Source organism: Lutjanus erythropterus, chromosome 22, assembly GCF_056507025.1.
Source record: "Lutjanus erythropterus isolate fLutEry1 chromosome 22, fLutEry1.hap2, whole genome shotgun sequence".
NCBI classification, from domain to species: Eukaryota; Metazoa; Chordata; class Actinopteri; order Lutjaniformes; family Lutjanidae; genus Lutjanus; species Lutjanus erythropterus.
The window spans coordinates 25,185,920-25,200,859 of NC_139338.1; the positions used below are offsets into that span (position 1 = coordinate 25,185,920).

Genomic DNA, 14,940 nt, shown 5'->3' on the forward strand with positions numbered 1-14,940 from the left:
AATAGCAGCAGCAACATTTGTGTAGATTTTTGTTTATAACACCAGCCGGTTAGACAGATACGGGGTTTTAAAGGCCAAAGCTCACGCTGATGTTGACATGACAGTGAAGATGATCGGTATTTTTAATTTTAATCCTTTAAGATTTTCTTTTTTTTTTTTTTCCAGAGTTGTATTCTTGGAAGCAAAATCTGAAATGAAAACTAAACTTCAAATCATCGTGGGGCAACTGAAAGGCATTTTAATCAAATTGTTTGATGGATGTTAGCAGCTCTGTAAGGCAGGGCGAGGGAGGTTTAACAGACTGACAACGTTGAAACTGTTGAGGAAAATCTTCCCCGAACACACTGGAATGATTTCAGGTGTAAAAATATATGGAGGTCAGAGAGGAACCCTCACATATCAACCCCATTTATTAGTCAGACTAAAACACTCTTAACCAACTACAGCTTTTAAGCACCAAACCCCCCCAAAAAATGTACAGTACAACAAAACCAGACTGTAAAAGTGCTTTGGAACTTTTTTTCTTTCTGAAACTCAAGAGTTGAGACAGATGTCAGGTTCAGCCTCAGTTTGTGGGTTCAGTCCCTGCTGCGGGGGTTATGTGGTGGAGGAGCTCCTTCCACGGGAGCGGAGCTGGGAACGGAGAGCAGCTGCCCGGCGTGCATGCGTTCGTTGACGCGCAGCTGACAGCCGTCCTGCAGCATGCGCAGGGCTATCCTGGCGATGTTGCGCGAGTCGTCGAGCCCGGAGTGAGGACGACCTTCGTACTTCAGACCCAGCTTCTCCAGCATGGTGCTCAGCTTCGTCTGTGTGCGGGGAACCTGGAGGAGGAAAACAGCTGGTTGGTGTTTTGCTGGTGTTTCTAATGCCGCTTAGTTCTGATCATGAACCGCAATCACATTCATCCGACCACTTACATTTGCCTCTTATTAAGGAACAAGTGTCTCTATCCACTTTTTTTGTTAGTAACTATGTCCATACACATTCTTGAGGACTCATTGCTGAATAAAGAAACGTTTAAAAAACAATAGAATGACATTCAGTCTCCCATCATAAAACTTTTTAACAATTAAAACTCCAAACCTTGTAGAAGTTTCCATATGATTTCCTTATGTTTATCCACTTCTTTGCAAACTGAGGATATCTGATCCGGCTAATCCGGCACTGGATGTTGAGGAACTTGCTCATATCCCAGGCCCTGAAGAAGGTGCAAATCAACAGCAGTGAAACCATCAGTTCAAGCTGATTAGAAAAGACACAAATTAAATGCAGCATTATTGAAGTAAGACTTACCCATCAGTTAGAATGGCGTATTTATACTTTGTCCCGAGCTCCCTCTCCTGAAGCCAAGCTACGACCCGCTGAAGAACTTCTGGAAACGGATCTGCTTCATCGACCATTTTCTGCTCAACACAACAACATTTAACGTAGATAAAAACTCCTGATTGTATTAATATGATACTGATATCAGAGAAGACACTCAACCAACCTGTGTTATTCCCGTTAACTTCACACAAAAGTCTGAAAGTGTTGGGTTCAACTCTGGTTTTACATATTCCTGAAAAGTATCCACCTGTAAAATAAATGGAAAAAAAAAACACATTCATAGACATAAAAGTCACTCTGCAGGTTAAAAAGTGACCAGTCTTGCCTTAATCGTAAACTCAACTTACAATTTGTAAGGTGTGTGTGTTGATAAGAACCATGGGGAACTCAATGATTTCATGATGGTAGTCTGACGGGTTGTCCTCTTCACACGTCGCTTCAAAGTCCACCACACAGATGTAGTCGTAGTAGGTGTCAGTGGGCCCTCCCTCCGCAGCCGACTGCATCAACTTCTGCTTCTTATAGTGGCTCTTCAACCTCTTCTTCATCACATCCTTCACACCTCTTTACACACAAAGAGAAATGCTTCATATTTCTGTGCATGAATTTCATTTTATCTTCATACATGTACCAAATGCTGCTGCAGATCCTTTTAAACTGTGTTGTGGTTAGCTTTACCTTGTGTCAAGCTTCAGCTCTGCTAACTTGATCCGAAGCTCCTCTTTTGACATGCGGTTGATGTGTCCATTAGCCAAAGCGATCTCTTTGTACACTGGATGACTGAAGTCGCTGTTTGACTGAGAGGGAGACACCGGAGGAGCAGATTCTCCTGCAGGACAAATCCTGCTGCAAGGCTTTGCCTGAAGAGAAATAAGTTCAGTCATTATGTGTCACAGAAACATAACACACAGAGCAATCAGCAAGCTGCAGATCTGGTTTGTTTATAGAAAGAGATAATATCGGAGTAAAGTCCAGAAATCTGTCTGTTCTGATCATCTGTAAGGGTGCACAGGTCAATATCTCCTTCAATCCACGGTTTCACTATTTTCGGACATTTCATGGACCAAACAACTAATCAATCAATCGAGAAAATATTCGACAGATTACTCGATCATGTAAATAATCGTTGGTTGCAGCCCTACATAACATGAAGCTAAATGTTAGCTCGCTGCTCACACCAACCTTTTCTTCTTCTCTTGTGTTTGACATCTTCACATTGACGTCCTTGGCGTGAATGTTCTCCTTGTGCTCATCCATTTAAAGTACAAGTTAATCCAGAAACTAGTCAGTAGTTTATAAAATATCCAAACGAAAATTTATTTAAAGTAATTCATGTAATAACGTGCCTATCCAACGCTGGTGCTCTTGTTAGCTACACTTGCTAACATTAGCCAACAGGACAGCAGACATTCCTCCTGTGAGATTTCTTCACGCGTGTCCACTTTTAAACGGCCGAGGACTATCTGAGTTTGTTAATTTATTATTACTGTATGTATCAAAATTATAAACTAACAACAAATTCTGTTGATAACACTACTATCTTAGCTCCTGTGGCAGCACCTCTCCGCAGCAGCACTGAACTTTTTTTTTAAGGTGGACAGTTATGACGACTTCCGCTTTGCGCCAAAACATCCTGATGGTCACTGACGCCATCTTGTGTTGTGGATGATACAAAACGTCTAATAGAAATATGATCATTTTCAATTTATAAAATATAGAAATACGACTACTAATTGTTATTTGTTAATAATTCTGTATAAATAAATGTATATATTATATATATAAGTACATATGTTTATATACCATAATATGGATATTAAAAGGATTTTTATTAATTTTATAATGTAGGTGTAATATTCACACTGCAGATTATCAAACAGATAGTACTATAGAGCAAAAATGTCAGACATTTTTTATGAATCTGGAATTTGCCAAAAAATAATAAACAGTTGGATTACAAAGCTAAAATCTTTGACAATATAGTCATTTTCAAAATAAATTAATATGTCACTACCATAAAGAATTACCATTTGACCTGTTTTTCGAAGCTTTCTGGACTTTTTCTCTCACTTTTAATCTTCTTTACAGGATATAATCTATGTAAAATTTAGTGCAACATTTGTCTGATACACTCCGTGTGTTTTTTCCTGCTCAAGTCACTTCATTTGGATTTTTATTTTATTTTATTTTTATGTTCAGTAATTGTGGATTTGTGATTGGCTCTTGTTTGTTCTTACGTTACTCTACGTGTAGCTGTGACGTCGTCGCACCCGGAAGTGTCAGTGAGAAGGTGAAGCTGGGAAGATAAACATGGCTCGTAGTTTACTGTGCAGAGCTGTCGGTGTGTTTCAGCTCAGCAGGTCAACATCACTGCTGACAGGGAGTCGGTTTTACTCTCAGACTGAAGCGGAGCCGCTGACTGTGACACAACAAAACAACGGAATCAGGTGCAGTAAAGAAATGTGCCCGACTTCTTCCTTGAACCGGTACTGACAGGTGCTCTCAGGTAAAGATAGTGTGTTTATGGAGAAAATTATAAATTTAAAAAACAAGAAAATGTTACAGTGATACATACAGTACTTAATTGCAAATACCACGGTCGTAGGGTAAATTCGGCATATATATATAACTGCTGTTTTGTGGTAAAATATCAACAATTTGGATCTCAGTGTTCTCTGCGTCAATGTACAGTTAAATCAACGTTTTTTCTTTGAATGACAGTTTAAGAAGCTACGGCGTTCGTATATTAGGGAAAAATATATAGACGATTTAAAGGTCCAGTACTTCCATTTTCCATGAAAAAAAAATCGTGATATAATCATATACAAAGTTTAATACAATATCTAGTCTCATATTACAAAACTGAGATGATATTGAGATATTATCAGCCCTACATTTAAGGGAGTAAAAAGTCAAAGTCTCCCAGAATGAAAATATTATTACTCATCAATGCAGAGCTTGAATAAAAGCAGATGAAGAAAGTATTCTGTTCATTTTAAATTGAGTTTGGTTTGAATGTATGATACATATAAGGAAGTGAAACATAATCTCCCTGGTAAAACAGGTTATTCAAGTTAGATTGTAAAGTTGTGTTAAAACTTTTGATTAAACCTGGAATGATCATAATATTCCTCTGGTAAGGATTTACTGGAGCCTGTAGTATTCAGCTCTCAGTTTGCATTTGTTGTGCACAGGTTCATAAAGATACAGAATCAGCGTTGCATAGCAGATGTATAAACTATTGTAAAACATATGCTCAAATACACAAAAAAGCGCTGTAAAATGTTCATGTAACTCACTTTTCTTCTTCCAGGAGAATAATTTTGAACAACCCCAAGAAGAGGAATGCTCTGTCTCTGTCCATGCTGGAATCTCTCAGAGAAAACATCCTAAGTGATGTCGACAGTGACGATCTCAGAGTTATTATCATATCAGGTAGCTATTTATTAAGATGTCTGTGTATGATTAGAGAGAGGGAAAGATATGGTTTAACCGTCTAATGTGTATGTGTTTGTGTGTGTTAGCCAAAGGTCCAGTGTTTTCCTCTGGACACGACCTGAAGGAGCTGACGTCAACTCAGGGCAGAGAACATCACACAAAGGTGTTTCACACCTGTGCAGAGGTTCGTGCCTTTCTGTCTCCCCTGCTGTCTTTTTCTTTCTGCCTTCTCTTTCTGATCACACCATCACAATATCAGCCTCTTATTTACCATTCATTAAAGATCAGCGTTGTTCACCTCTGATATGATTCAGACTACATATTTATATCAGTTTCACACTGTCTTGTGTCACTAATAGTCACCATTTACACATGCAAATAATTATTTTGATTTTTGAATAATGATTCTAGATTTTAGTTATTAATTGTTCTGTAATACATTCAAGATTTATGACAAATATACTGCATATTAAAACAACAAGGTCAAATGTGATGTTTTCAGATAGTTTATTTAGTTTGACCAGCAGTTAAAAAGCCAGATATATTCAGTTTTAAATAATATGGAAATGAAAACAACAAGTCAGTTCTCACATTTTAGAAGCCAGAACCAAGAGCTATTTGTTGATTTTTACTGAATACATAAATTGCATAAATATTCAAACTTTAAAAACATGTTTCACCTCTTAAAAGTCATAATCATTTTTAATAAGGTGATGTTACTACACTGTTATTACATTCAGGTAATGACTCTGATACAAGACATACCCGTTCCAGTGATCGCCATGGTGAATGGTGTTGCCACAGCAGCTGGTTGCCAGCTTGTTGCCAGCTGTGATGTTGCCGTGGTGACAGAGAAGTCCACCTTTGCCACTCCAGGCGTCAACGTGGGTCTGTTCTGCTCGACGCCGGCGGTAGCCATCGGCAGAGCTGTGCCGAGGAAGGTGAGGGCTGAGCGCAGGGAGGACCTCGGTAGAAACACACATTTGATGTAGTAACAAACTTCGTGTAATCACTGGCAACATTTTGTAATACTTTTCTTTTGTTTTTTCCCCTAACATTGATATTGGCAACAGCCTAAAAAAATTTTTATTCAGCCCTAATTGATACACCTTCTTTCTTTTTACCAGGTTGCCATGGAGATGCTGTTCACAGGAACTCCCATCTCAGCCCATGATGCTTTGCTGCACGGTCTGGTCAGTAAGGTGGTGCCAGAAGAGCGACTGGAGGAGGAGACGTTAGCCATCGCCCAGCGGGTGTGTCAGGCCAGCCGACCTGTCGTAGCTCTCGGCAAAGCCACTTTCCAAAGGTGAGAGTTTTCAGAGTGCAAACAGTCTGTGCCTTGTAGTGTTTTTTAAAGTCCAAACAAACAAATGATTCTATGATTGGGAAGATTTAGGATTAATACATCTATATCTCTCTTCACGTGTTGTGTTGTCTCCTCCTTTGTTTCCTCCCAAGACAAATGGCTCAAGGTCGAGATGCTGCGTATGCCACCACCTCCAAGGTGATGGTTGACAACCTGGCTCTAAGAGACGGACAGGAGGGGATCCGGGCCTTCATAGAGAAACGCAAACCGGTGTGGAGCCATAAAGTAGAAAAAGCTCATGACTGATGGACTGTTGGAGATCCCTGCAATTATCTAATGATTATCCTGACTGGTGCACATGGTTTTCAGTCACTGGTGTGGAATAATTAGCACCAGACCCGAGCCAATGTTAGGACATTTTACTGTGCTGCTAGTAAAATGTAGATGTGTAATTTGCAAGATCACAATAATTGAAGTTTGAATTGCAGACTTCATCTTCCCTGAAGATTCCTTTGTTTTCACTGAAGCCAGAAGCTGAACCATTATGTGCCTTTTAAAAGCTGCAGTGTGGAGACGAGAGAGAAGGAAATACACTATTACCACCCAGAGTAAATGGAGAATGAATGCTGCTATCGGTCTTTGTATGATGTTGAATGCAATAAATAGGGTTACAAATCAGTTAATTAGTTATTTAAAATGTCCAAGGTTCTGAAGGTAAAAGCCTAAGTCATGGTTTCCACAAGTTCCACGGTTTGGATGGATGTGAAAATCCCATGGATGAATCATCAGCACACAAGAGAAACAACTGTGTTAGAAATGATCTGGTTCTTTGATAAAATATCAAAGGTACAATCATATAATATGTACATAAAAAAGTGTATAAAAGAGACATTGACTACAACAATTGTATCTATCGCATTGTTTTTTTTTTTTTCCAGAATTTGTTATACAACCCTGATATGTGCCCTTGATTGCTTCTTTTTTCTTCATTTTAAAGTTAACTGGGATTTACTGGCAGAATATGGCAGAAAGGTAATATACGATTAAGTATGTTTTCATTAGTGTATATTCACCTGAAAATATGAATCACTGTGTGAATTTTTCCAAGTTGTTCCAACTTGAGGGAGCCTTCTTGTGAGTTTTCTCAGTCAGGACGATGGGAACTTACTTGTCACATTATTCTGACACCCCATGAATGTGCATGAAATTGTGGTGGATCATACAGAGCTCACCCATAAGGATTGCCTGCTTGTAAGTTAAAAGCCATGCTAGTAAATCCATGACCTCACTATTACACAATATTTTGATAGTAGATTAATGATTGAACTAATTGATTTTTCATGCAAAACTAGCAGAAAATGCTGTTTTCTACCTCTTAAATATGGAGATTTCAATGTCTTTGTTTGTTATCACATTAAACAAAATATCTTTGGGTTTTGAACTGACACAGTGAGACATTTAAAGACATTCTGCACATCAAGAGACTGGGGAGGACATTTTTCGCAATTTTCTAACATTTTATAGACTTTCCAGCCCTGGACACTGACAATTTACTCCACTTCCACTTGGGGCACCTGATAAAAAAGTTGAACCCTGTCATGACTGCAAAGTTGTTTTTTTTAATTATTTTGTTATTAGGTACATTATCAGATTAATTTAATTTTCGATTGTTTTAAAATTTATTTTTTAACGTTTTTAAATAAGCTATGTCATATCCGGTCGCCATCTTTGTTTGGTGATAACTTGGAAAGCGGCTCAAAAGTACTTGTCGGACGGTACAACTTAAACTAAATCCACAGACTTTAGAGTGAACGAGGACACTGGAAATACGCCCAAAACAGCGGTAAGTGTTGTTTCTGGGTTTATATAAGACCGCCAGTGCTTTATATTTCAGAAAAATTGATAAACTAGTCGCGTATCTTGTCGTGCTAAAGTTAGCAAACATTAGCCGTTAGCTCAAACGCTGTCGATGCTAATGGACCGCGCCGGTCGTGCTTAGAAAGTAACCCTCAGTCGGTGGAATTCTCGCGAGATATGTGTGTATTTGTTTCTTCTGTGTGCATATTCTTCAAAGTAATGTTTTTTAACAAAGTGGTCAAGATCACTGTGGGCGTTTGGGGTTAAAACACTTTGCGATAGCCAGGGGAAATCCATGGTTTATGCTAATTCATCGCTCTCGCGAGATCTTTCACAGGTCTGGGGTTCCCTTCTAGAAACGCACTTTTCACCGGTTTTTCACCTGCCACACTGCTGAACTAGCCAAGCTGAAAGTACCTGTTACTTGCATTTAAAGTCTTGCTTCTGTTTTACAGTATATTTTCTTTCTTGTGAAATATTAATTGGTCTCTGTTGTTGGCTTGCTGTTATTCTCCTGCCAGTGGTTGATTAGTGTCTTTGGTTAATAAGTTTGCATCATAATGCTCCTGGCTGCATCTGTAGACTTTAACTTACTGTCCTTTGGCAATGGTATGAATTGTTAAATAATGTAATATAGCCGTGAGGCTATAAAAAAACCCCAACATCTATGTTAATGAATATGAATAATACTTGTGTTAAGTTAGTTGGTTTCATGGGGCAGATTGTTTTGAATGCTCGTCTGAAACCAATAAACAGCATTCTGATGTAAAGTTTGATGTCTTTTTTTTCAAGGTGAGTGGAGGGCAGTGATGATGGTGGATCTGTTGGTTCTGAATGTTCTTCATGTGCCGGAGAATCACTTTCTCAAAGTACTTCATCAAAATGGGGGTAAGTGCTACAAGTGGGAACACTATGGTGACCGTGATAATATCAGAAATGTCAGTAATAACATTAACTATCTGATTAGCATTGTGGCCATGGATGTTATCAGGCCCAGCAGCTTTACTCACATTCCCTCTCAGCAGGATATTTTTGCTGCTGCAGCTGGTCTGTTAATTATTGATGGTAATATTTAACGCCAGAGCTGAAATGATTAGTCAGTTTATTAGTTGACGGAAAATAAATTGCCATTTATTTTGAAGCTTAATCAGCTGTTTAACTTTGGTGCTCTCTCTGATGCTTGATTGTAAATAGAATAACTTCCTATTTTCTATTAACTTTGGGCTGATGGATGGACAAAAAAAGCTATTTGAAGATGTCACCTATGGCTTATGGAAATTGTTTTGGGAATTTGTCAGTATTCTCTCACATTTTAGAGACTTAAACGATTAATCAAGATCATTTTTGACAGCTTAATTGATGATGACAGTAATTTGTAAATGTGTCTATAGACCTTTTTAGGCTATATTTTCTGTGCTATGCCACAGATGTGAAGGGCTTCATCAGCATTTTAGGGAAATAGAGGCATGTTTGTTGCAGATGTAGGAAGGCAGCGGGGCCTTTCCTTGATAGGAAACAATGCGTTAGAAGAAACTGTTCTGGGGAATTTTCCTCCTAAGTGAAACCTCCTTTTTTAAAATATCATTATTATTTTGTACAGATCTCCAAAGAAGGAGTCTGTTAAACATTTGGACTTATCTGCATTAGTTCATTAGTTAATTTGTCCCAATTTAAATAACAATTTTATCAATCTGTTAATTATTTGTGACTTATCAAGAAAAACATAATTGCCAAACATTTGTTGGCTCCAGTTTGTATGAAGCTGCGTTTCTCTGTCTCACATCATAGTACATTTAACATTTTTAGGTTTTGGACTGTTGGACCAATCAATATGAAGACATATTTTTTCACAATTTGTAGTCAGCGTTCCATAGAGCAGTGTGATTTAATCAAGGAAATATTCCACAGATGAATCAATAATGAAAGTGTTACCTCTCAACAGGACCTGTTTAGGGATTAATTTTGAGCATGCATCTTTTAATACATGTGCAAAATATGTGAATGATTCATCGTTTTGATTATTTTAATTTTTAATTTTCTGCTTTAAATGTGAAAATTCTAGACACCTAAATGTAGATGAGACATCTTGTTTACCTTTGAGGTGGGAAGGAAATAAGAATTTGACATTCTTCAGTGCACAACACTGATTTATCAGGTTGTAGTTTTACTGAATGGCCACATGATGGTGTGATTGTGTTAATCTGAGAGATGAAAACCACTAGACTAGAACACAACAAATTCTGTTATCAAAATAAAAGCCTAAATGTGATGGAATGCTGTGTCAGTGTAAACATTTGGTTTGGCGGGCACAGACAGACTGTCTGCAGATGATATGGATGGATTTATTCTCGCACAAGAAACAAATAGTCTGGGTACAGATATGATCTTTTCATTGCTGTCCCAGCAGATGGGCTGAACAAGTTGTTATTTTTTAAGACTTGCAGAGGAAAAGCAGAGTGATGATCAGGGCAGCTCGGTGGATCACTGTCAGACAGTTTCTCACAGATGTATAAAAGCTGTTGAAGGTGTACTATCCTAAAATATTTATTTTAGAGTATGCTGCAGGAACAGAATCTCATGATTAACCCACAGTCCTTAATATTCAACTAATTAAAATCCATTTTCTTTGGAGTAAACAGTCTACAACTAATGCTTATTGTCAATCTGATAGGTTATTTTTTCCATTAATGTATTAAAAGGCAAGTAAATAGTGAAAAGGGACAGTTTTGACTCTGAGGTCGTGTCTTAAAATTGCTCCTTTTGTCCAACAAATAGTCTTAAAACCTTAGGAATTTAATGTGCAAAGTCAGAACAAGGAAGCGGTGAATTATCACTTGATTAAAATTGTTGCATCATTGCTAAGAAAAATAATCTACTTTTCTACCAACAATAACTCAAACTATTTAAGTATTTAGGTAAGTTAAATTTCCAGCAGTTGGGCTACAGTAATGGTTTGAATTATTGATTAATCCACCAATAATTTTGTTCTCTTTAGACTATACAATTTCACCAAATGTCACATTTTCCCAGAGCTGAAGGTGACCTTAGTTCAAAATTCAACAAAACATTCAATTTACAATTATAATTTTTTTTGAAGCAAGAGAAAATGTAATGAGTAAATGTTTTGCATTTTTGCAGGAGAAATGACTTAAACATTTATATTGACTATCAAATTTGTAACAAATTAATTTTGTTTGACTTGATTAGTCAATTTAATCTTTTCAGCTCTAATATCCAGTTTAAGAAAACATAATGTAGGGCAGTAGTGCCGGCATATATTTAGCATCTGATAGTATCTGTTCAGCTGCTTAACAAACCTTCCCCACTGTCTCAGGTGTTGTTGGATCAATCAACGCTTCATTCCAGTGAGCTATTCTGAGCTTTCCTCTAATATTTATCCTCTCATGTATGCAAATTGTTTCCTACTGTGGACAAAAATAACATGACTGAACTTAAGATTTTTATGTTGAAAGCAACGTCCCGCTGCATCACGAGCATCTCTTTTAGCGCCTCTTACCACAGATTTGTCATCTTGTTTACACACGTTCCCACGCCGCTGACAACAAACGTCCTTTGCAGGCATCAGACACAGGGTTGTGTTGTTCCCCAGAGTTTGTTCATCCTACAAAAGCTCTTTTTGTGACATTCCTGTGAAGCTGTTTTCAATTTATTTATCCAGAAAGATGCAATAATAGTATGGGTGCAATTGGCTGAATGATGCTATCAGGCTTCCTGCATGCTTGTATAATAATTACATCAGTAGCAAATCATTTATTTCAGTATAAATCACTTATTTTTAAATTTCTTTTCTGTATGATTTTTTTGGGATTGTTGCAGGGCTGCAAATATCAATTATTTACATCAATGATAAGTCTGCCAGTTATTTTTCAAATGAATCATTTGGTCTATAAAATGTCAGAAAATGAAGAAAAATACACATTACAGTTTTCTAATAGGGGATTTTGACTCTTCAAATAGCTTTTTGTGTCCAAACAATAGTCCAAACCCTCAAAATGATCAACTTACTGTCTCACAGGAAGCTGAAACTATAAAGTATCTTTTATTAGTCATCTTTAAAAAAAATAGAGATTTCAAATAGCATGTTTTGTCTGACCAACAGACAGAAACCAAAACTTAAACCAGTGAATGTTTGACATTTTATCTTGAGAAATTACTTAAATATCAAATTGTTGATAAATTAATGGTGTTTTGTCAACTGACTCCTTATTTCTGTCCTAAAGTAAGGCATTTTAAACTTGTTTTTGTTATCTGGATGTGAAGGTTATTAAACTAAAAACACTTCATTTTAGGATTATTATAAATTATTCATTATAATTATTTATGCGACTAACAATCATCTTCTTTAATAATAAATCAGAGATTATTTTCATGATTAATCATGTTGTCTATAAAATGTCAAAGAAATGTTGAAAAATGCTCAGCCCAGAGCCCAAAGTGACGTCTTCAGGTTGCTTCTTTTGTCCAACCAACAGTTCAAAACCCACAAACTTTTCATTTACTGTTATAAATGATGAAGAAAAGCAGCAAATTCTCACATTTAAGAAGCTCGAACCAACAAATGTTTTGACATTTTTGCTTGAAAAATGAAACAGTTGGTTACAAAATAGTTGCCAATTAATTTTCTTGTCCTTGACTAACTGACTTTTCATCTCGAGTGTTTCATTATGAAGGGCTGAAATGTAATTTAAAGGAATGTATCATCCAGTAGGCTGCATGTATCACATCTTAACTCACTTTAAAAACACTTTAATGTCCTTTTAAAAAATAAACCCCCACCTTTTTATGGGCTTTATCCTGCACCATTATTCAAAAGCCACACTGCCCCACTAGAGGGCAAAGTTTAATTATTAGTTGAAAAAGGCAAGCAGCAAAAACAAAAAACCCTGCAGGAATAAATCAGGATATGCACTTCTGATTTACATCAAGTCAAAGACCAAAGAGCCAAAGATTCATTTTCACCCAACCTCATTTTATTAAGCAAAGTATCAGAATGGTCTGCAATTAGTCGTTTAACAAAAAACAAAGATAACTTAGGGAATGTAATGAACAGTACGCTAATACTGTTTGAGAGTAACTGTGTCAAAACCAGAGTATGAGGAATAATAATAACAATAATAAAAGGGAATGTGACTGATTTTTAAATGTTGAAATGTGTGACTCACACATTTGTGACATGTAGTGTGTGTGTGTGTGTGTGTGTGTGTGCCAGATGACTCTGTATGCCAGTGGAAGTGCCAGCAGCTGAACAGTAGTTGATATGACAGTGTTGAGAATAATAAGACATAATGAAGTAAAGCAAACTTGTACTGAAACTAGTTCACATCCGTCTCTGGCTGCGTGTGCTCAAGATGTGGTAACAACAGTACAACAATTGAAAAAAACATGTTACCTATGGTTACATAGCAAATCAGATGGTTTAAAGCCATCAAACAAAATAATATATTATTAGCCCTCACAAATCAGCTCTATTTTTGGAGTCTCTAATCAGGGTTGGAATTGAATCAATAACTACACTGGCCTCAAGTATGTGTAAATACCCAATGTACTGTACTTCACGTGTGAAAGAGAAATGAATTGCACATCAGTTAATCAGGAAGGAATATTATCGCTGAAACTGAAAAATAATTAAAATAAACAACAAAACCCTGGTCTTTCTACAGTGGAGGCGCTTCAAAATTGAAATGGAAATCAAAACTTACAGTACTGCTCTCTAATTCTATCATTGGACATAGTATTATTTTGTCTGTTTGAAAAATAACATTCACAAGCATATAGAGTAGATCGATCTCTAATGTAAATATCTGGAAGTAACATATAAAAAAATAAAGATGGAAAATAAATCAGCTCTTTCAGGAGAATGTTCCCCTGCTACTGATAACAACTCAGCATATTAACAAAAAAATTCCACTGTACATATCAGACTCTAAAAGATATATACTGTCACCTCTCGTTAATGATTTACATCCAAAAATAAAATTAAATCTTCAGTCAGTTTTTTTTTTTCTCTTTTTAAAGTGATCAGTAAAAACGTCAAGAGGCTGGTGTGTCCTGCAACGTTACGATGCAGCGGGACAGTCAGAAGGTCAGTACTTCACACATAAAGAACAACAGAGCAGAAACAAAACCAGGTTCAAGGCCGCGTTACAGAAACATCCTGTCTTTAAGTTAAGATGAGAAGAGTTTAAGATTTATCCCAATTTGGTATTACAGAAGCAAATCCTAACTAACTGTAGGAATCCTATCCTAAATGTTCAAACCAACATAATTTTTAAAATAATTCCTGAAATCGTTGCAGACTAAAAAGACAAGACAGATGCATGATTTAAAAGCTGATGATTTTCCCTCCATTGAGTGAAATCCCATAGACTGACTTCAGGCATTTTCACTTCTGTAACTGGGAAACTGAGCACGTTTGTCATTACAGAAATGGATCATGAGATTGCGACATTTACTATCTCCTACTTTCCTTTAACACGTCTCTCCTCGCTCACTGGAGCAGCTCTGTGTCTGCCTGTGTGTGACACAGCCATTTATTATTACTTGTGAAGTGTAACCAATCAGATAGTGCTGTGGGTGGGAAATTCAGTGAGACTACAAAGTGGCATAGTGTTTAATCAGTCATCTATTCTAAGTATTATAGTATGCACTATATATTATAAAAATGTTGATTTTTCTAAAAAGGAGACTTGTCTTGACTTATTTCTATTTTGTACACACTATTGCTCTTTAATGAGACAAAAGTATTTTTTTAATCAAATTAATCAATGGAACAATTGGTAGAATACTTGATTATGAAATTAATCAATAGCTGCGTCCTTACTTGCAATTACTTTTCTCATCTCGCCGAGCTTAACAACGTTGCAACTGTTGGTTTTTCATCATTGATACATACTGAGACACACTGTTCATCAAAACTTAAAAAAATGGAGCAAAAACAGCAACAGGCACCGAAAAGAACAAGAAAAGACAAAAGTTAAAGGTTAACTGATAAA

The 14,940-nt window shown here is 36.8% G+C and overlaps 2 protein-coding genes across 2 annotated transcripts; one reads left to right on the top strand and one right to left on the bottom strand.

Annotated features, from left to right (window-relative positions):
• Nucleotides 1–218: 218 nt before the first annotated feature.
• On the bottom strand, nt 219–2,932 carry eri1 (exoribonuclease 1). Its single transcript, XM_084711320.1, has 7 exons — nt 2,509–2,932; nt 2,005–2,186; nt 1,674–1,890; nt 1,490–1,573; nt 1,294–1,403; nt 1,084–1,198; nt 219–821 (listed from the first exon to the last, which is right to left on the bottom strand). Exons 1-7 carry the CDS (start codon nt 2,581–2,583, stop codon nt 579–581), a joined length of 1,026 nt encoding a protein of 341 aa, XP_084567446.1. The 5' UTR covers nt 2,584–2,932; the 3' UTR covers nt 219–578.
• Nucleotides 2,933–3,587: 655 nt separating this feature from the next.
• Nucleotides 3,588–6,748, top strand: echdc3 (enoyl CoA hydratase domain containing 3). The gene is made up of 6 exons (XM_084710901.1): nt 3,588–3,773; nt 4,640–4,761; nt 4,851–4,948; nt 5,505–5,705; nt 5,892–6,070; nt 6,223–6,748. The coding sequence occupies exons 1-6, from the start codon at nt 3,637–3,639 to the stop codon at nt 6,374–6,376; spliced, it is 891 nt and encodes a 296-aa protein (XP_084567027.1). The 5' UTR covers nt 3,588–3,636; the 3' UTR covers nt 6,377–6,748.
• Nucleotides 6,749–14,940: the final 8,192 nt, after the last annotated feature.

Bases quoted from the DNA above. Each gene is read 5' to 3' on its own strand.
- echdc3 (XM_084710901.1), top strand. From the start codon at position 3,637: ATGGCTCGTAGTTTACTGTGCAGAGCTGTCGGTGTGTTTCAGCTCAGC. The intron at 4,762-4,850 runs GTAGCTATTTAT...TGTGTGTGTTAG, and splicing joins CAGAGTTATTATCATATCAG to CCAAAGGTCCAGTGTTTTCC. The intron at 6,071-6,222 runs GTGAGAGTTTTC...TTTCCTCCCAAG, and splicing joins GGCAAAGCCACTTTCCAAAG to ACAAATGGCTCAAGGTCGAG.
- eri1 (XM_084711320.1), bottom strand. From the start codon at position 2,583: ATGGATGAGCACAAGGAGAACATTCACGCCAAGGACGTCAATGTGAAG. The intron at 2,187-2,508 runs GTTGGTGTGAGC...ATTTCTCTTCAG, and splicing joins ACACAAGAGAAGAAGAAAAG to GCAAAGCCTTGCAGCAGGAT. The intron at 1,404-1,489 runs GTTGGTTGAGTG...TGTGTTGAGCAG, and splicing joins AGTTAACGGGAATAACACAG to AAAATGGTCGATGAAGCAGA.